A 23,298-nucleotide genomic window follows, 5' to 3' on the forward strand; every position below is an offset into this window, starting at 1 on the left:
ATCAATTGATGATCGGGACAGGCGCGCCATCAAGTTTATTTGAAATTTTTATGAGAAATTAATATCTTTACTTTCAGAAAAATTGAAAATGTTAAACTTCATACCAAACTCATCGGAATCAGTCATTTTAACCAAAGCTGGGCTTTTTAATAAACTTTTACCTTGTATTGAGCAAAAATATAATCCAAACCAAGCCTTACAATGTGAAACAGTAATATCATCTACGTAACTTGTTAATTTAAATATATTAGCTACCACTTGGTATACCACCATTAATTCCCTCCATTAAATCAAGATTGGAAGATATATTAAGAGATGCCCAAAAAAATATAACATATAACATTGAACCAGAAAACAAGTAATTTTTATCACAATTTTTTAAAAATTTTTTTAAGGATTATTCCATGTGATTTAGACCATCGACTTTTATTTAACTTTAATGTACCTCCTTTTCAAACAGAAATTAAAGAAAAATTTGATTTAAAAACAGGAGAAGTCATTGGATATGAAGAAGTTTATTTATTTAGTAATTTACTAAATAATAATATTAACTAAGGTGTTTAACACTGATAGCTGTGATCAAGAGATGTTTAAAGATATTCCTAAAAATATACCTGATATTATTGGTATTGATATTAGCCCTGATTAGTTGATTCTAAAAAATAATAATTTATTTGTTTAATTAAATATCAATTTTTTAATATCATTATTATAATATATATAATACATTTTTCAAAATAATTTGATAAAATAGATGATGCTGAAGAATTGTTTGATTTTTGTTTTCCCAAACATAAAATTGTATTGGAACCTTTTCATATAAAACGTATACATATATATTTTTAATATTTAATTAAATAAACTTTTTTTTTATATTTTAGCTCTTGACAATGATGAAATATTAAAAGTTAAAGAAATAAGAGTAATATTATTCTTATGATTTAAATTATATATATATACATAAATTATTTATATATATCTTAAGTTATTAGAGTTGTGGTGAAATTTTTTAGTAATAATCCGATATTTTTTGATATTTATACATAACTGATCTGATAGCCAATACCAATATAATTTTTTGATTAATCTTAATTTACCATCTATTTTGAACTAATGTGATAAAAATCAACTATGCTAAATATACTTAACTAAACTACAAAGGCAATATTTGGGGAATTATCACAAATGGTTTTCTTTTTTGTTATTTTCAAAAAGTTAATCATCTCTTTAAAATATGGATAATGTTTATGGCTGGTAATCATTCTTTAAATATTTTTAAATCTTTTTCTTGTTGCAAGAAAAATAATATCTCATTTAGCAACTTTTTCTTCTATACTAATATTTTTTAAAATAAGCATTATGGTTAATAAATTATATATTTTATAATTTTTTATCATTATGAAATTATGAATAAATACTAAATATTTTATAATTACATACATAAATTTATATATAATAATAATGGATTGATTTTTAGAAAATATTTGCCTAATTAATTTATTTTAGATATGAAATATTGGCCCTGGTCAGATCAGATATTCATTTATAGTAGCCTAATACTATTTTTTAATAATCTGATAAATCAATATTTTTATTATGGATAGATTTACTTATATTTACCAAAACCAAATTGACACCCATATTTGGTTAAAAAAAAGAATTGTTCAGATATTTATTTTAGCTCCACATATTTTTCATTTATTGAGATATAAAAAATATAATTTTATAAATATGAATATCTTTTTATATTAAGAGGGTAGTATTTATTATTTTTCTACAAACTAATATCCTAAATAGGGGAAAAAGTATTTTTTCAGGAAAAATAATAGAAAATATATAGGGTTTTATGTTTTTTAAATTGTTATATAATTTATCAAAATTTTATGCAAATTTTCATATCACAATCATCTCAGAGGTCTGGAAATGGTTAAATTCTCAAGTTAAACCTAGTTGGAATATAGTTTTTTCCTGGCCCAGCCAGCCCAAATTTTTACCTGGTTCCAATTTTTTTTTACTAGGGCGCCCAGTTAGGCCTGGAAAATCCAGAAATAAACTTATAGAAAAATAACCAATAATAGTGAGGATTTAGGTTTAGCGTAGCAATTATCTTATTATAGCAATAAACACAAAATGTAGGAAAAGAGAAAAGAAATTTTAATAAGTGAAATAAATATTATTTTTACAAAATTAGGCATTAGAATAAATTTTTTTCTATTAAGCATGCCGAACATGCTTTTTTTTGCACAACCAGGCTGGCCTGTTATATTTTCCTCAGACTGGTCTAGATAACATCTTTTCAAACATTACCTGGCTTATGGGCAAGGCTGGGGATTACAGACTCTTAAATCATCTTAAATATAATCAACTATTTTGTTGGAAGTTTAATTAATTTTATAAATTTAATTTTTGAGTGTTTTGAAATTGATTTTCTCCCAATTTTTACATTTTTTTAAAAAAAAATATTAATTGTTTTTTTCCCTTTTTTACATCTCTAGGCCTAAATAACATCAACGAGCATTAATTTGATTATAAGTAATTTATATACAATTTGTAAAACTTAATTGTTTTAAAAAAAACAAAACTGATAGAGCAAAGATGATATTACCCAAACATTAGGCGATTTAAAAATATCAAAGGATGATTCTTCCAAAGGACAAGAGAGTGTCATGGATATCGATGATCTTGATCCTAAATTGAAGCAGATCTTGAATTTGACGGATAAAGATACTCCATTAGGGATTATTTTGCAAAGTATAATTTGATTTTATATAATAATTATTATGAAAACTATCAATAAATTTTTTGCAAAGATATTATTTATATATCTTCAAAAATAATACAAATTATATAAAATTAAATTATTCTAAATGATAAACCGTAAATATATATTTTTTATCATATCTGCTGAGTATTATAGTGTTCTATATACACTTTTTTTTGCAAAATGCATGATTTTAGATAAATGAATTTTTTGATATTTATTTCTTCTTTATTTCAATGCTCTCCTAAACATTTTTAAGAAAAATGGATATTGAACACTATAATACTCACCCATGATATATAATTTTAAAACAATAAAAATAAAACATTGTGTTATTAAAAAAAAATTAAAAAACGTTTTATTGGAATATATAATTAAAGAAGTAACAAAATACATATTTCAATGTAAGATATTCTGAAGAAACTTAATTAAAATTTTTTTAGAATAAATGAAGATTAAAACTTCCCCTAACCAATTAACTTCTTTTTTTTTTTAGAAAAACTTGTATTATCATTTGTTCTAAATCTTATAGTTTTAGGATTATTCCAAAAAATAAGTGTTTTTTATTTTTTAAAAATTTGTCATGTTTCTATAATTCAAAACCTTTTCTTAATATAACATTTAGTTCGTTTTTTTAAGTTAATTTTTAGTCCATTTGATATGAGATATGGCAATACTTGTATTGAGCGTGTTGCCCCAAATTCTACGATTTTTGATGAGCTTGGTTTGGAGAATCAAGATAAAATTTACCAACCCAATTTGACGAGACGGTTTTAGCAAAAATCAAAAGTTTGAATTCAGTTGGTAAACCAAACTAAGGTTTACGGCTTTAGATTCTGTTTAAAGTTATGATTTCAACTTTTTTTCCAAGAAAGTTTTCAAAATATTTCTACCATTATAAATCAGAATCGCTATCACTTCAAAAGCAACACAGTTCGCTGGTTCACCCTTCGCTGCCCCTACCTTCCTCTTCCACACAAAAAGGCTATAAATGGGCCCGCTCCGTAGATCTGGCCAATGATAGCGACGCGATAGCCGATTTTAAAACCAAGTTTTAATTTTTAACTTAAAAAAGAATAAACTTGTATATAAGTTCATAAATCAGAAAAGAAAATTCCCAGTTGACCAGAGGAAACCCACAAGAATAAATTTTTTTATTTAAAGGAACATTTTAAAATTTATTTTACAGCAATAAAACAATAATATGATTATTGTTAGCTGTATAAGAGCTTTCATTCACAGATAAGAATGAATTCGGTTTCAAATACAAAAAATTACTTCCCCTGAATTCGCATAAATTTATTGCAGGGTGGTATATATTATAGAGATCTGTTTGGGTGGGTTGGGCTTGATATTTTTGAAAATTTTCTAGCCAGGATGGGTCAGGTTTAAAATTCTAAATATGATATCATTACATTTTGTCAAATAAATTGATATATTTTAAAATTCTTGCAAGAAACTTGGAATATTTTTTATTTCTAGAATATTTTTTTTTTACAATAAAAAAAACAATTAAATCTTTCTATTTTAAATAAATTTCGACCGAGGGGGCGGACAAATTATTTTTTTTTGAGTTGAGTTTTTCAGGACAAATAGTTCAGGATCGAACCAGGCAGGACAATTATTTTTTTAATTGGGCCGAACTGGGCTAGTAAATTTAGGCTCGATTCAGACCACGAGTAGTTATTAATTGTATTTAAGAATAATTGGGAAAACAAGATATGACATAGGAGGCTAAGTAATAGAATAGTTTATCAATAAATAAATAAAGTTCTCTTTACAAGCGTGATATTACTATACCTTCGTATTATATAATAAATATTTTCTTCTTTGTGAAGAAAAAACAATTTTAGTATCAATACTTTATAATCCAAAACTTTAAAGAGAAAGGAAAATATTTTTTTTAAAAATTGAGTATAGAAACAAATGAGAAACATTGTGATTTAAACATTTTAAACCAAAATAAAAATACAATTAAGACTTCCAAGTTTAGGCCATACTTGGCCATTTGAACTAGACGATTTTCAAAAGCACGCGATATTGAAAATATCCAAGGGCGAAACCGTCCTAGTAGCGGCCCATACTTCTGCAGGTAAAACGGTTATAGCTGAATACGCCATTGCGCTCGCCAAACGAAACAAAACAAGGTTTTTTTCATATTCACTTTTGAATTATTCATCATGTTTTACCCACTACCTCGATCAACAGTTTGCATGTTGATATATCTACACAACATTCTGTTGCAAAATATTTATAAAGAATTCAACAAGTTTCGTACCAATTTTTTTTTTCTGGTCAAAATATTAAGAAAAATTTGTTTTTATCTGCACTTACCCAAGCTATAAATAAAAGGGCTATTTTATAAATATATTTATTTTTATTATATTCACAGCACTGAGGATAGATAATTATCTTAAGTTTAACCATAAAATGGGGACAACTAACTGATGAATATATATTGTGTTTAATTTTATATGAACATCAAATTCTAGCTTTAAACGATTAATTGAAAAAATTATTTAAAAAACACGTGAAATATATTAATTGGCCATTACATGCTGTGGATAATAATAAATATATTGCATTTTATATAATAGCCCTCCACCTCCTTACATAATTAAATGAGTAAAATATTTTGTTCATTTTTTATCCCTATATTTAGAGATAGTTAATCATGATATGTACTCATATCTATGTGTTAACAAAAAAAAGGTTGATGTGAACTAGTTAAATTCCATGCAAGAAAGGTCGAAAGAATGAAAATTAAATGTTTATAACCTCTTACTTTCATGGTCTGGCTAAGATTATAATATTAATTTTTTTGTAGAAAGAATAAGTTGTTTTAAAAAATCTATTGACCTTTTACATTTTTTTTTTGCGATAAGTATTATTTTTCTAACTTTATATATTTAAAATTATTTTTTGTTGCTTAATTTATTTGATTAGAGTTGTTTACACCTCACCGATTAAAGCTCTGTCGAATCAAAAGTTCAGGGATTTCAAAAAAATATTTGGTGAGGACATAGGCCTGATAACCGGAGATGTATGCATAAAATCCAACGCGTTTTGCCTCATCATGACCACCGAAATTCTTAAAGTTATGCTTTACACACAAGACGACCTTATTTCAGAGCTAGAATGGGTCATCTTTGACGAAGTACTAATTTGTTGCTATTTAAGATTATTTTTAGATTATCATTCCGTTTTAACGAAATAGTATAAATATTTTAGTATATAAATAAATGAAACCTATCTATTACAAAACTAGTTTATTTTTTTTAAAAATTATTTTCATAATATTCCTTAAATTTTTACTATACCGTTTCTAATTCGGTCTCCTGATGAGCTAGATGTTAAGGAAATTTATATAGATTTTTTTCAATCTTTTAGTTTTTAAGGTGTTACTGAAGAAATATAATTAAAAAATCATTTTATAAATTTAAATTATAACGCCCTCTAATGGATATTAATTTATTAAATCTTAAAATGTATTATAACCATTATATCTCATTTTGTTTTTAATTCGGAAAGTAATACTAGTCGAACAAATAATAATTTATCATATGTAGAATATATAAAGAAGCGAAGGTCACAGACATAAATAATGCGTCGTCATATTTTGTAATATATATCAAGAATATACAATTGCATTTAGTATATAATTATGTATGATTATTTCTTTTAATGGTTATTTTTATAATACCTATGATTTAATATTCTATTATTAAATTAATTTTTAAAATGAAAATTTGACAAACAAAATTTAGAATAAAAATGAAGGAATGGTGGTTGATATGAATTAAAAACTCGGCTTAAATTATTTATATAAAAAAAATAAATAAAAGTAATTTTATAGTACAATAAAATATGTTCTTCTTTTTTTAATATTTTTTGAGAAAAAATTTTAAGTAACCTTTTGCATTACCGTTACTCATAAAAAAAGAAACGCGTTACCGTTACTCGTTACTTCTAGAAGAAGGTAACGAATGGCGTTCCTTTTCTTCAAAAAAGATAATGAAGTTAGTAACGACGTTACTTTACAGCACTAACAATTATTGTAAAATTATCATTTTTAAAAAAATTATTAAAATATTTTTTTCACCTTAAAATATTTTTAAATCTATAATAATTTTTAAATTCAAACTTACATTAAATTTTGATAATTTTTAAGATTAAGCCTCATTCGATGAATATGAATTGGGGCATTATCCATTATTCACATTGAATTTGATTCGAGGAATGTTTTTAATTTCATTGCTGTGAAATCCCCGTTTAGTGTTGTAAATTACCTAACTTTGACCTTCTCTATTGTGGCCTAGTCAAGCTTTTAGCCTAAAAAATTCAAATAAGCCTCTAAGTTGAGTTTCAACTTGAAGATTGATTCGAATATTTTTGGTTATAAACATGGCTATGCTGCTTTATAGTTGACTAAAGTTAGGTAGTTTAACAACATTACCCGTCTGTAATTTTTTATTTTTTTTAGTTCGCCTATTCCTATGGTACATAATATAGCTATATTTTTTCCTTTGAAGCGAGGTAACTTATAGGAAGGCCTTTTTCCAATGGGTGCCCATATATAGTGTGATATAATATGAGTATTATACCCAGTGGTAATTTAAAAATTTTGAGCAATGTTTGGGATTAAAGATCAATATTCATTGAAGTTTTGTTTCTCTTATATTTTTATATAATTTATATAGGAAAACATTTTGCAATCAGAGTAGACACTCTATCATTATTCAAAGCATGTTTAAAAAAATGGAAGAGTATAACATTTGCTCAAAAAAACTTCAAAGATCATGATATCTGAAAATTTGAAGAAAAAAAACATTTTTTGAAAATGGTTTAAATTGAATTTATGATCAAATTTAGTAAAAGTCTTTTATAAGTAAATCCTTTTATGATCTACATGTATATGAAATATTCCACGATTATAATAGTATTTTTAAACTCAGAAAAAGGTGTAGTTGAAAATGTTCAAACAGAATTTATGATCAAATTTTATCAATAAATCAAAATCATTTTTGTAAAAAAATGTTTTTTAAAGTAAATTTTTCCGTTTATAAAAAAAATTTTTTTTTATAAGTTAATCTTCCGTGATTTTTATGTGTTAATAGTATTTTATTTTTAAACTCTGAAAAATGTTTAGTCGAAAGGATCGAGCAGAATTTGTGATCAAGTTTTACAATAAATCCAGATCATTTTTGTAAAAAATATCTTATAAGTAAATCTGTATAAAATATAATATAAGTACATATAATAATACGCCTATAAATCCAAAACATTTTTGTGTAAAATATTTATAATATAATTTAGGCCGATTTAAAATTTAAAAATTTCTTATTCATCTACCATAATATATAATATTAATAGCTTTTGAATTATTTCTAGAACGGAAAATAAATAGATAAAAGGAATACATTTCATATAGGAACTCGAAGGAGATAGTAGCAAGCAAGTTGTGACAAATGTATAGATATCGTATTTAGTCACGAGTTCTATTCCAACTCCTAATATTGTTGCACTTTTTCACAAATTTTGACTGTGGCATGGCTTTACATCTTTATTTTGGTATGAGTTACATTAGATATTTGTAATTTACAATTTTGCCACAATCGAATTGAATCGAATTATAAAAAAAAATATCGAAGACATAATTTATACTCTATTAAACTAGAATTTTGGTTACAATCCAATACCTTCGTATTGGCCATTAATTCGAGTTCGCTGATATTTTTCAAAAACTTAACCAATACGTATTTTTGTTTTAATACAGATTTTTTATTTAACTTTTTTCATGTCTATTTTTGAACTAATTTCTCTTTCTCGTGATAATTCTTCATAACTCCGATATAAAAGTGTCTTATAGAATAAAAATGTATAATTTTTATTTTTGCTATTTTTTTAACTATAGTAAAATAAAGTATGTTAATAAACTAATATTTACCCAAAATTTTTGTGTATTTTTATTTGTCTATTGTTTATTCCATAGTTTTTTTTTATTAAGGAAGAATTTCTAGTTAATAAAAATCATGCAAATTTAAATTTTAGATTGTATTCAAAGTGGAGACGGATCCGTTTTTACATCCGTTCCGTCAAAAGTCAATCTCATTAAAAATGATATATATTGATTTCCATTTTAAAAAAATTTTAAGTAACATTATAACGCTCTATAAAATTTGCCGGATTTGTTTTTAAGACGGAAGGTATCGGAACGGACACACTATGAACATATAATGCAGCCTTATTTATTATCAGAGATATCAATATTTTATCTCCGATTGATCCTCTTGATTATTGGAGGGTTAATGTTTTCTGACTTTGGCAAACCTTGCACATAAGTATCTGGCATCTCCTGCATAAGAATCATTCTTCAGCACAGCTGGTGATATAGATATCCCACATAGAAGAAATTTATTATCAGAAAAACCAGAGGCTCTTATCCTTATTAAGAAAAATATCTAATATTATAATTTTAATGATTAATTATTATTTTTGCTTATTTGTATAAAGGTTAAAATAGATAAGCGAACATTCTTATCATTGTTAAAAAAAATTATATGGAACTGTATGTATAATTATTCCCTAAGGGCTATAACTTTATAAAAATAAGACATTATTTACTATATATCTTATAATTGATTTTTAAGAGCCTGTATAAGTGAATATTCTGATTACAACGCCTTTTTTTAAAAATATTTATACACAGATTTTTTATTATTGCAATATTTTATATTATATTAAATAATGACAAAAATAATCAATGTAAATATCGGTTGTGGTGCCGTTTAAAATAAATATCAGATCTCATCGCTGAAAAAATTGTAGAATGATGTAGCTATTGTTATTAATTAGCTGACTTCTTCAGACTACGACTTTAGTGACTAAATTAGCCGACTAATTTCTTGAATTTGTTTATAATTTTATTACTATTATATTTTTTAAAATTCTTTTACATTTTGTACTTGTTTATTTTTATACCCCTGGCTGGCACCAAATTTAATATTTTTTTTTTAATTATTATTTTATTAATAGAAATAAAGTTTTTAGTCAAATTTTTTGATTATAACTATTAGTAAGTCGTCTGTTTGTCGATCCTAAATTTAGTCGATTAACAAACACTAGGTTCAGCCCTAAAAAAATATTAAATAATATTAAAATCCTCAAAAAAATTGAATCACAAAATTTTAAACAATTCACATTTGTTAGAACAGGTTTCAAAATCAGTCTCTGGAAATTTTAATATGGACTGGTGTTCTAATTCTTATAATGCTTCTGGTTCCAAACTCCGAATATAATATATAAAACAACGATATGATATAAAAGGTGCATTACATCAACGACGAAGAAAGGGGAGTCGTGTGGGAGGAAGTTTTTATACTGCTACCACCGCACGTCAAAATGATATTTCTTTCGGCTACGGCTCCTAACGCCTTGGAATTCGCGGACTGGATAGGTTCCATCAAGCATAGACCCATATACGTCATTTACACTAGCAAGAGGCCTGTCCCGCTTGAACACTATCTCTACATCACCAATCTAGACAAGGGCAATCGCTCTATTTCCTATGGACAAAGTTTATGGAACGTTTTAAATGAAAATAGATTAATATCATTCATATCTGTAAATGTATTTGAATGATATTATATGACCTAATGTATTTGAATGATATTATATGACCTTTTTATATGCATATATGTAATTTCATTTAACATTCTTGTTTGCAGACGATGGTCACACGTTCATGATTGTGGATTCGTCCAACAACTTTTTAGCCGACCATTTCAAGATGGCGAAATATAAACTCGATGTAATTTGCAAAAATATGCATGATATTCCTAGTCAGTTATAAAAACAATTAGCCTTTTGAATGTTCAAATAAATATAAAGTTTATTTTGTGTTTGGAAAATTAAAGTAAAAAGTACAATGTTTTTTTTTGATATTTCCAATGAATAAAATTTAAAAAAATTTGGACCATCCCACTTAAATTCTCCCAAATGTTTCAGGCTAATTTGGTCATCATGTTATAGAAAGAGACCTTAACTGTGTATATTATTTTGCATTAATAAATGATATTTTAATTTTTAAACTCTATTTTATTAAACTTATTTTGAAAAAAATATATATATTAGGCCGTCGCAACTCAACGGCGCTTTCCTTACCAAAATCATAAACCCAATCTTTATAATAGGGGAGGGTCTAATAATCCTAATGGCAATAGGAATTCTTCTGGGCCCAACAGAAGAGGAAGTTCCAGTATGAGCTATGGAAATAGGTTTCGTTTAAAAAAATAAATCAACTTAAAATAAGGCTTTTTAATAGAATTTCTTTCTCAGAAAGAAAGCAGAAAGATAGAAATTTGCAAAGTAATTCTAGCTGGATTATATGTATAGTTAGAATGATCGGATGCTGATCAATGACATATAATGCTACTTATACTTATGCTTCATTCGTTTTAAATATATATCAATACAAGTCAGTTGGCGACACGCCATTTTGATTACTCATACAAAATATTTTTTACTAAATTTTAATAAAAATGGCGTGTCACCAGCTGATTTGAATTCAACGACACTTCTTTTAATGAAAATTGCTAAATATTTAATATTATGGGTTCATGAACGATAAAATTTTAAAGGCCTTGAATATATTTTTTTAACGCTTCTCGAAACATAAAATTATTAGGCAACAACCCAACCGGCCCGTAACAGTCATAAAGGATAAATCGGTTTGGATTAACTTGATAGAGCATTGTAGACTAAACAACAAATTGCCTGCCGTCGTCTTTCTTTTCAGCCGCAAGCGAATTGATACCATCGTGCAGTCCTTGGATGGTATCTGTTTAACTGATAAGATCGAGAGGAATAAAATAGAGGTTTTCGTCAAGAAATGTGTGGCCAAGCTCAATCCTCTTGACCAGGAACTTCCGCAGGTTTGAAAAACTATTTTTGCTTAGACAAATCATATGATCACTATCTATAAATAAATATATATCGATTGTATAGGTACGCTACATAACTAGACTCCTCTCTTCTGGGCTAGGTGTTCACCACAGCGGCATTCTTCCTTTGCTTAAAGAGATGGTCGAATTCCTGTTCCACCAACAGTGCATCAAGGTTAAATAAATTATTTAAGTGGGTAGACAGTTGATAAATTTATAATAGGATTGCATAGGTTTAGTTAGATATATTATTGATTTTTTCTAATAGCATCTACATGATATTATCAAAATTAATATTGTCAATCATTATGGAAACGTTCAAAATATACTTAGTAATATTGTAAAATAAGGTTGAACCTCTATAACGAGTGATAATTTTTTTAATTTGTGTATTATAAAGTCTTGAAAAGAATTAAAAATTAAAATAAAGCGGGGACAGTGTTGTTAAATCATCTATACTTAAGCCAACCCTTAAAAATAAATAGAAGGGGGTTAATTGAATACGATCCTCAATTAAATCATAATTTGATATTTTTAGGCCAATTTTTTTAAAGGTTAAGGATTTGGCCGCATATTTTTTAAAAAAGCTTCTTTTTTTTGAAATAAATAGGTGTTGTTTGCCACAGAAACGTTTGCCACAGGCCTAAACATGCCTGCCAAGACTGTGGTATTTGAAACGCTAAGAAAATTTGATGGTTCTGGCTTCAGAAATCTCAATCCTGCAGAATACGTCCAGATGGCTGGAAGAGCTGGCAGAAGGGGTATGGATACTACCGGAAGCATCTACATTCTCTGCAAAGTTACAAAAGATTTTTAAATTCATTTTTATTTTTTATTCCCGTCTTCATCCTTTCTTCTTTTCATCGTGTAGTTATATTATTTAACTAAAACGGCGTTTAAATCGATTCAAAGGTATAATACCTTCTTTATATCGAAATTCCCTAATGAGTTTAATTATTTAAGCCACTCTATGATCTCAACCCATAAAAAAACTAATAATGTTAACAAATAATGTAACATTTTTTTTCTAATGGATAAAAAAAAAGGATACCATCTTAGACGAAATAGACCTGAAAATTATAATGTTAGGCACGCCGGCCAAGCTGGAGTCTAAATTTTATTTGAACTACAGTATGATTCTGCATTTGTTGCAAAACAAGAACATGAAAGCTGAGGATATGATGAAACGTAGTTTTGCTGAGTTTTATAATCAGGCCAATACAGGTTTTTAATTCAATAAAAATTTAAAACTTTATTACGTAAAATGGGCCTAAGTATCCACGAAGAAAAACAGGATTAAACTTTATCGTTAAATTCTTTCATTTGTAATTATCCAGGATTACGAATTTAAAATATAACGAAAAAAATATCAATCTAATTTACCGAGATTAAGATGATAGACTATCAATCCAAAATTAATTTATAGCATTTTATACTTTTTTTTAAAAGTATAATTAAATTTATTTTTTATATACATTTAAAAATGATAGACTTTAAAAAAAAATTTACTTTTCGTAATCAAATAAAGTGAGCGAAAGATATTTCCCCAGGAAATAAACCCTAAATATTTATTTTTCGAGGAAAAAGGGGGGTTTATTTTTGAAAATTTAAATTTGAAAAAAAATTAACTAGGGATTTTTTTCAGAAAATTATATCCGCGATTTAGCAAATAGAGCTGACAAAAAAAATGCAAATTAAAAAAAAATATATGCCATTGGATGTAGGGCTTAAATGAAATGATATATTTACTAGGTGAAAATTATATACAACCCACATTTTCCAAAAAAATATTATACCTGAAGATTTTGCTCATAGATGACACAATGGACATCTATCAGCGAAATCCCAGTTAGGTAATATTTCTGGCTAAAATATCGAGTTAACCCTTTTTAAAAATCGGTTTCAAATGGAGCGATTTTGCATCCACTAACTCACCTACACAGAAATTTATTAACAGATTTTTTTTAATCAAAAATATTGAAATAAAATCATAATATATTTTTTTTCTCTTAGGAAATAAGTTGGAAGAGCTCAAACGTCAGATAGACAAGACTGAGAAGCCCGAAGTCTTTAGTTGTACGACGTGCTTAGACGATATCGATTATTTGCTGGAAACGTTTAACAATTTTTTCGAAGACCAAAAATTTCTCATGGTATAAAAAAAGGAAAAGTTATAATGATAATTTCTTTCTTTCAAGCATTCGAGGTTTTTCATTTATTGGAATATTTTTATTAAAAAAATATTTAATAGCATCGTAAATTATCCTATACCAACTCGAACCGTTATCTAGAAAGGTTTCGGTTCTGGGGTGAAAAATTATGAAATTCGTTCCGGTTTAACGGTTCAGTTCACTCAGTGATCATATTTTATATATTCATAAAAAATAATTGATTTTGAGTGACAGGAGAGGTTTAAAGGTTCAGAAGGGACACCATGCTGGTTCGATCTATTGGAACAGTTTTTTCTTCTGCAAACGGGGTAAGGTTAGCTATCGAAGGTTTCAATAATCAGTGTTTTTTTACATTTAATAACATTCGAGCGTTATTTAGTAAATTGTTTTGGGTTGATTGACGTCATATATAATTCTTATTATAAGTATAGGAATTTTGAAGTTTTAAGAATGCGGGAAGTTAGCTTATTGCGTGTTTGTAAAATTGGGAGTTTCCCAGTTTTTATTTAATTATTGCTTCGCTTTGAATAGTTACTGAACTACCAAGTTCAATAGGTGTTGATAGCAGTAGGCGTAATTATCTCTGTGGAGTAAATTGTTTAAGAAACTCTCTAGGGCACGATCTAGTTAACAATGTTTCTCTCAGAGTTTAGCATATTAGAAAAAGAATTCGGTTCTCTGTATGTTTAAAAAAAAATTGGCTTCGATACCTAAAATTTTTTTAAAAAAGGGACTTATGGTTCTAGTTTTCTATTTGTTCCGAGGATTCTGTTTTACTTCCAACCTCTGAAGCAGGGACAAAAAATCTAAACAGTAAATAACCCTTCAATGAAATCACGCAATATTTTGAACAATCCCGTTCTAAATCGTCAAACTAAAAAGTGAAGGTCACGGTTCGGTCTTTGGTCCGGACTGGACCGATAACCTCGGACCGGACGGGACCACGGTCCTTAAGAAAAAGATCGATTCAGACCGTGGTCCTAAATAAAAAACTTTTTTAATTTAATTTATATTATTAAATATAAGAGTATTATATAAACAATAAAATTTATCCAATGGTATTGAAGAAAGTGATTTTGTGCTTGTGGAGGGCATATTAAAATTAAGAGTAGATTGTGTTTTTGAGATATTTCATTTTCATCATTAGAAGTATATATTTTATGTTTTATCAGATGTCTACTTAAGGTACCTAATTAATTTATTAAGAATAAGGTTAAGTTATTTTGACAATGAATTATTTAGACAGTTTCTTAAGAAAAAATAGAACTATATAAATAATAACCAAAATATTTTAATAATAATACTGCTTATTTTGATTAATTTATTGCTTAAAAAATTATAAACAATTATTTTGTTACTTGTTTCTGACGATACATTAAATTTGGTACTGCAGTGAACACATACTCTATGTTTTTTATTGTGACTATAAGTAAAATGTTTCTTGGACAAACTTATGGTTTTCATATTGTAAAATAAAAATTAACAAAATCTAAAATAACTCATCTAGAAAAATATCATAAAATAAAATATACAAAAAAATTATATTAATGAATAGTAAAGCAAACTTAAATAATAAAAGACCGGTCCGGACCTCGGTCTGGCCATAAAAGATAAAAAGACTGGTCCGGACCACGGTCCTCAAAAAAGATCGGTCCGGTCCAGTCCCGGTCTAAGACTCTTTACTACTAAAAACAAAAAAAAATTCGTTTATATTTGCTAGAAAATTTTAAAAGTAATTTTGAAAATATTGATAATTGGCGCTATTATGGAAGTAAACACTTGTATTTAAATTGATTTTTTTTTTAATAAAAAAAAATCGCTAAGAATGCGAGAAATACAAGTGTTTAATTCAGCATCTATTTTGATATTATTTTCAATATTACTTTAATTATTTTTCTAGGAAATATAAGCGAGATTGCCATTTTTAGCGATTTAGAAACAATCCCTAAATTACTTAAACTTTTGTTAAAACCGTTTCTGAAAAATATTAAAATCGATTCTGGTTCTATACAATATTTTTTCCCAAATAGTATATATAATTTACCACATTCTTCGTCAAAATGTTTAATTGATAAAAAGAAATTGACAATCAAATTTTAAAATGACTTAAAATAATATTCAGACATAATTTATTATATCATTTATTTATTTTTTTAACACAAGAACAAACTATATTCCTTCAAGCGTTTGAACGAAATTTTGAATCCCGGTCGCGTTATTATATTTAAATTGATGGGAAATGAAGACAAGACGAATAGTTTTATTGCTGGTAATGACAATTATTAGTTAGCGTCAACTGATCCCCCAAAAAAATTTCATATATCTAACCCTCTCGCACATTAAGCTTCATGGAAATCTAATGAATTGGGGAAATTGAAATTGGACTAATAGAAATTGTAAATTTTTCCTTAGACCAGTTGACGCTATGTGACAATTATCTATTTCTTAATTATATATATATTTTCCTTAAAAATAACCATATTTGCTTATGAATTCTTAGATTTTTGGAGACAATTTTTATAAAAAAATTAAGTTTCAAACCATCTGATATAAAAACAGATCGACAGAGGAACCAATTGTCCGGCCATCACATTTGTAAAATATATGGCCCGATATGTATATTTATTTTTGATTAATTCATGGTCTGGCCCTAAATTTTTCAAATATTTTCAAACTAGGGGGCTTATTTGTATACCCTGGCCCGTATAATCCTGGTCGGGCTTTGGTCCGGGCCTGCAGGTTTCTGATATAAAATATGGCGATACGGTTCCATTTAGTGAGTGGAATATTTTTCTCTCAATTTTTTTTAAATATGGCGCTTGCCCACATCTAAAAAAAGACAACTAAGACCCCGATATTAATTTTTTGAAGGGAGAAGATTTGGGTATGGCAGTTCTTAGGTTTAAATAAATAGTTAAATTTTTTTTTTTAAATCAAAGTAATAAAATAACGAATATTGTATTTTTTTAAAAAAAATTTCCCCTTTAAGCTAAACCTTCGTCCTCCAAAATTATCACCTATCAAATATGTATGGCCCTTGTTTTACGGGCCAATCGACACATGAATACTCCCTATCTGAAAGTGCTGTACGTGTTACCCATCAAAAAATCCCCGCTCTTCACTCACTTTAAACAGGGAAATCAAACTGATCAATTTAACCAGAACGTGTTTTTGCTTCAAATGCTGGTTCGAAACTGGGTCTTTTTGAATGATCATTATTTAGGTGGTGAGGGATACACGCAGACGGAAGAAAGTAAAATATAAAATATTTTTAAATAATTAATTTTGATTATTAGTTTAATCCTTTTCATTTTCCAATAATTATATTATTTTTTTTGATTGATTTTCGATTTTTGTTTGTTATCATAAAAGTCGGCCATAATAATAGACGCCAATTAGACGATTGCGATAAAGATAGGTTCGGTACTAAAGAGATCGATTTGAAAGGTAAAATTCTTACAATAAAGATTGTTTTATAAAATAGCTTATTTTTTGAGGATTACCTATTATTGGTAGTGAAAATCTCTAAAAATGGGACCACTTCTACTAATGCTTGTTAAGCCACGCTCCTGTAAGAATTTATGGTTCAGTTCCGATACTTAAAAAATACCGCGTTACTTTATTGTCCTCCTAGGGCAAACAATTTTTCCGCCTCACCTTGCAATTTGCAACTTCCTTAAATTCTATCGTTGAATTAAACATATAAACATATAAACGATCTAAATGTATTTTATTTTAAACACCAAACGTTTTATCATTTAAATATAAATAAAAGTCTTAAATATACCAAAGAACTAGAGCATTTTGATCTAAATCCTTATTGACCCTAATTATATAATCTTTTTGTACATCGATATTTTTGACCATATTTAAAATTCTAATCAATATTTTGTATTCATAAATGTTAAAAATATCGAATATAGGTTGACTAAAATATCAGATATAGTAAATTGTTTAATTCATTTAAAGAAATTTTTATTTTCATTTCAACCTGGACTAAATATTATTATTTTTATTAGCATTATATAGGATTATAAGTATTAAGTAAAACATGATATTGTCAATGAAGTTTTATGGTTACCATCGAGTTCATATCAAAGTTAGGCCACTTCTTATAACTACTGATATCATGGGTGTTTTAATATATTTTTTTTTCAAAAGACGTCCTTTATCTTAGCAACTTGAGTTGTCCTATTAACGCGGACGAAATATTGAGCAACGTAAAACATTTCACCGGTAAGCAGAGGAATCGCACTACTTATTCTTCCCAGAAAGATAACATCAATCAATTTTTTGCGTTCGTTCCTTCACTTCTCTCCAAATTGAAACGTTCTTTAAAAATTATTTATTTTATTTTGAAAATACAAGAGAATATATGTTTTAAATTATTAAAGTATTTTAGGTATTAAGAAATTAGTTTATTAACTTTACGTCTCTATTGAGAGTTTAAAATTTGTTCAACATCGAAATAAAAATCTTCAAGATTTTTTCTAAAAATTTTGTGCAATAAAAAATCTCCAGATATTTTTAAACCTTGAAAGTATTATGAACACACGATTATTTAAAAAAAATCCTGAATATTTCGGGTGTTCGAAGTTTATCCAATTTTGAATGGCTACAACTTTTAAGAAATACCTTACTCGTTTTGGCGGGTTTCCAGGTTAGCCCGGCTAACTCAGTTTCTCTCTGATCCCATTTCTCCACTTTTTACGCTCCTGAGCATCGTTATCTGTCCGGAACTGTGTCTAAAAATGATTAAATAGTTTAAGCTTAAGGGATGCCATTTTTTGGGAAATGGTATCATTTTACAATATAAGACTTAGATAAATATTGTGGTCTTGAATATTTATCTTCGCCTAATCTTTTAAGGCAAAAAATCTTTTTGAAGATCAAAATTGTAGCATTTTGAGAATATTTTTATGCATAAAAATTAGAATTAGATTTACTTATAAAAAATATTTTTTAAACAAAATAGATTTGGAATTTTATCTTAAAATGAACATTCTCAAATTCTCAATTTTTAAAAATATCTTTAGAGATCAAGATTTTTTATTTTGAAGAGTAATTTAAACTCTGTTTCTTAATTAATTAACTATTAATAAAACATTATATATTTTTTAGAAGGCTCCTCTTCAAGTAGATTCACATCTACGAACACTTCTAATTTCTACCTAGAACACCAATCCTCGCTATCTTATAACAATAACAATAAATTTGGGTCCAAATCTTTAAACTTAGACACGGACGCGGAGCTTGAGGAGATCCTAAAACGCATGATGTCAATGTTAAGCATATCCCGCGAGTTTAAGTGCGTCAAAACGTGTTCCCGTTTGCTGCCTTCCTTTGAAAGTTGGCCCGCTATCACACCTTTCCATACTTCTGCCCACAGCCAACTGTTCGATCAAATGATAGATTGCCATTTCAAGAAATTTATCGTTCATGACAGTTACGAGAAGAAATTGGCAACCTTGAAACAATTGACGTCCGCCTATAGTAATAATAATGACCCTGACGGGGAATCTAAATATGGCAACATTCAGTTTTTGCCTGAATACGAACAGAGGATTGCGGTTATATATAAATATGTATATTGATATGTTTCTTGGGTATTTAACCATTTAAAAAAATAATTAGCGATATTGGTAACTTTGATAACTGATATTTATTAGGCATTATTTTGGAATAAAATCCTTCACGATTTTTTTTCCTCTATATTTGCAGGTGCTCAAGAAGCTGGAATACATTGACGAAAATCACGTGGCTCTCATGAAAGGAAGGGTAGCGTGTTGCATTACCAACGCGGAATTAATCATAACGGAGCTGCTGTTTTGGAATTATTTCGAAAATTTGAGCCCGGAAATCATTGTCGGAATATTGAGTTGCCTGGTATGTCAGGAAAAGCATATTGAAACTCCGGCCCGTACACCCGAACTAGTAAAGGTTTGCTATAATTTACGCCATTTCGCTTCTTTTTTTTTTGCAAAATTTATTTAAAACGTGAATGTTTTTTTTTAAATCACTTAGTTATTCTGAGGGAGGGAAATATATATATTTTTTTTCTTCAAAATTATTTGTATTGTAATTATAATTCAAAAATTATAATCGACAAGAAATTTTGTATACCCACCGTTTATAATGTATTTATTAATGTTGTTAAACGGCTTGATTTTTAAAAACCCCAATGGAGAATAAAATGGATTTGTTTATTAATCAATATTTTAACAATCGGAAAAAAATAAAAATTTCGCCCCTCAAAGTATATGTTTCTCTTTTTCCTTTTTTATTTAGCACCAACAAGATTTTCTAAATATAGCCCGAAAGATTGCCGATGTGGAAATGCAGTGCAAGATTGACAGCGAAAAATATCTAGAATCCTTCAATTTCAGCATGATGGAAGTAGTATACCACTGGGCTCTGGGGAAAGTAATAAAAAATTAAAACATTATTTACTTATTATTACCACTTTGTTCTGTCCACAACTTCTAAAAATTTCATAATCAACTCTTTTCTTTAAATTAAAATCAAATCCTTTAAGGTGTTTTTTATCATAAATGCCTTTATAACACGTGATAATTTTTCTCTTAAATTAAAACCCTTATATAAGGTTTTTGTTTTAATTTACTAAATTATCGTAAATACCTTTTTAAATACGCGATGATTTTCTTTATATTTTGAAAACTTGGGTACAATGCGCCAGAGTTTATCTAAGATCCTAATATTATATATAACACTCAACAGTTCATCGTTATAAAAAATAATTATTGAGTCATATGTTTTAATAAAAACCAGGTTTGACTAAAAAATAATCTATTTACTCGTTTTATTATTCTCGATGGTCTGCCCCCCCCTTTTTTCTAAATATTTATGCTTTTTTTAAAAAAAAATCAATTTTTTATATTTAAGCCTATGTATGTTCTAGCAAAGTTAAAATCAAAATTTTCTTCTTTTTTTTTAAGATCCATTGAATTTGTCCTTGTCGAATTGGTCAATGATCTTACCATCATTTAGAGCAATCTTAATGTTGATATACTCTATAACTATATTCTTAAAATATCTCAACAACAGTTCTATATCAAATGAATTTTTTATATGTCTTTGAATAATATAAAAATGCTTAAACTTGACAATTTTTTTTAAAAAAAATTTAAGATGCCTTGTAGCAACTAATCCATCTTCACATAAAAATTTGTAAGAATATAATAGCTTGTTAGGTAGAATGTAGCCATAGACTGGTTATATAGTAGGTTCGATGCGATTTATCAGTTGAATTTAAATTTTTTTAAATGAGATCAATTTTTATTTATTAAAATCAATAATTCTTAGATTACTATCATGAATTAGAATTAATAAAGTTAAAGACAAATTGACATCTTATATGGATTTTAAAAATCGATCAGCTATTAAATTGTGTCGGGATCTCACTATGAATCCAGCCTTAAACGCACCCCCCCCCCCCTCAATTTTTTTTATTCAGAAAAAAATATTAAAAAGAGTGCAATTCATTAATTTGCTAAAATAGATCGATTTTAATATATTTTCAGAACTTTCTAAAAACATTTAAAACTATTACCCCGCTAAGTAGTGATCTGCATCGGGCCTTCTCAGGCCCTGGAATAAAATTTGTATGAATTTGTCCGCCTGGCCCGAATTTATAAGAAAAATTTTTTTATATTGAAAGAAAAATTATATATTTTTTTTATTGTAAGAAAAATTATATATTTTTTTTATTGTAAAAAAAATATTCTACAAATAAAAAATAATAGCGTTTTGTTTTTTGCAATATTTTTAAAATATATCAATTTATTTGACAAATATAATGTAATTAAAAATTTAAGCCCGGCCTGGCACGAAATTTTTAAAAAAATGGCCCGAACCAAAACTATTTCTAAAAAAATATAGGCCATGATTAGCAGATATCTACCGCTAAACTTATCATCCATTAAACAAACAATCATAATTTTTTTTAAAGCCGAAACTCATAGGAAAGGATATTTCATTTTTTTTAGTTTTCACCTCACTTAAGTCTTATTCTGGTTTAGGAAATAGCGGGTTTGTCCTAGTGGAATTTATAGAATAAAGTAATAACCCATTTTTTTTTAAATTACGAAAGCTAATTTTATTTCGCGTAACATTGTAATATTTTAATAAGCTTAATATTTAATCTTATAGTCGTTCAAAGAAGTAGCGACCCTAACTACGGCCCAAGAAGGCGCTATAGTACGTTGCATTCAAAGACTCGAGGAGATTTGCCACAACGTTAGAAACGCGGCCAGGATAATTGGCGAAACTAATTTATACAAGAAAATGGAGGAAGCGTCTTTTAAGATAAAGAGGGATATTGTATTTGCCGCTAGTCTATATACTGTGGATTAATTTTGAAAAATACATATATTTTTTTAATATAAAATGTATAAAATTTTCTGATATTTTATTATTTTTTTTAGCCAATGCTATATTACTCGATTTAAATATTAGTTAAAATTATGCATTAAGAGAGCCAAACAACTCAGTATGATTATTCAAAATAAAAATTAATTTTCTCTTCTAATGATTAAATATTTGTTTTTTTTAAAAGAAACCATAGCAATTTATATAATAATTTTATTTTATACTTCGAATTTGAAATCTTAAAAATAATAATTTCACATATTGTTTGATATTTTAGATTTAATTTACAATTGTGATAATTTTTAATATATATAAATAAAATACTGTTTATTTTTTATTTTTTTAATATATCAAAATAAATTAAATTTGTTAGCCCTTCTAAATATATATATATATATATATCATAGAGATTTTAGACATTATAAAATCGTTAAAAAAAATAGCTCAATCACAAAGCAGATTGCATATATTTCTTTTTCTAAATACCTATTTATTTAGAATATTCTCAAGAATATTTTTGTGAATTAATTATTGATTTATATTTGAAATTTTTAATATAGTTTATAAATTGCTTAATTTTTCTTTATTCATTAATTCTTATAAATTCTAATGCATTTTAGACGGTTTAAAAATTATTTTACAAATATATTTTTGCACACTATATTATGGTGATTTATGATAGTTTGGTGATATTAAACAAAATTTTTAATTTTAAAACTAACCTCAGCCTTGAGATTATATGTATTTAATATTTTATAGCAACATTTTTATGCAAAATTTTTCAAATCGGTTGAAAAAATTTTAAGCTTACTAAAAAAAACTAAGAAGCACATGATATTTTGATGACTAAGAAAATACACTCATATCACGATATATATGAAATTAATAATAAACAAAATAGATATAATAAAAAGATTTTAATCATCAATCCAAATATTACTATTTTTTACACGATGTCCAAAAAATAGGCAATCAGACCTTGTATTACGATATTTCATACATTTTATTTTATATTACAGTTTATTTGGATAATATT

The 23,298-nt window shown here is 26.9% G+C and overlaps 1 protein-coding gene across 1 annotated transcript; it reads left to right on the forward strand.

Annotated features, from left to right (window-relative positions):
- On the forward strand, positions 1–22,368 carry LOC135929303 (superkiller complex protein 2-like). The gene is made up of 27 exons (XM_065465827.1): positions 1–33; positions 78–211; positions 252–358; positions 396–513; positions 557–626; positions 755–826; positions 882–922; positions 2,589–2,751; positions 3,668–3,812; positions 4,741–4,908; positions 5,708–5,918; positions 10,088–10,337; positions 10,489–10,571; positions 10,895–11,037; positions 11,448–11,694; positions 11,768–11,878; positions 12,314–12,502; positions 12,750–12,927; positions 13,717–13,856; positions 16,038–16,143; positions 16,864–17,127; positions 17,247–17,321; positions 18,036–18,203; positions 18,996–19,444; positions 19,596–19,814; positions 20,163–20,297; positions 22,044–22,368. The coding sequence occupies exons 1-27, from the start codon at positions 9–11 to the stop codon at positions 22,245–22,247; spliced, it is 4,215 nt and encodes a 1,404-aa protein (XP_065321899.1). The 5' UTR covers positions 1–8; the 3' UTR covers positions 22,248–22,368.
- Positions 22,369–23,298: the final 930 nt, after the last annotated feature.

The sequence above is a fragment of the Gordionus sp. m RMFG-2023 genome, chromosome 5 (genome assembly GCF_954871325.1).
Source record: "Gordionus sp. m RMFG-2023 chromosome 5, tfGorSpeb1-WG-v2, whole genome shotgun sequence".
Taxonomy (NCBI): domain Eukaryota; kingdom Metazoa; phylum Nematomorpha; class Gordioida; order Chordodea; family Parachordodidae; genus Gordionus; species Gordionus sp. m RMFG-2023.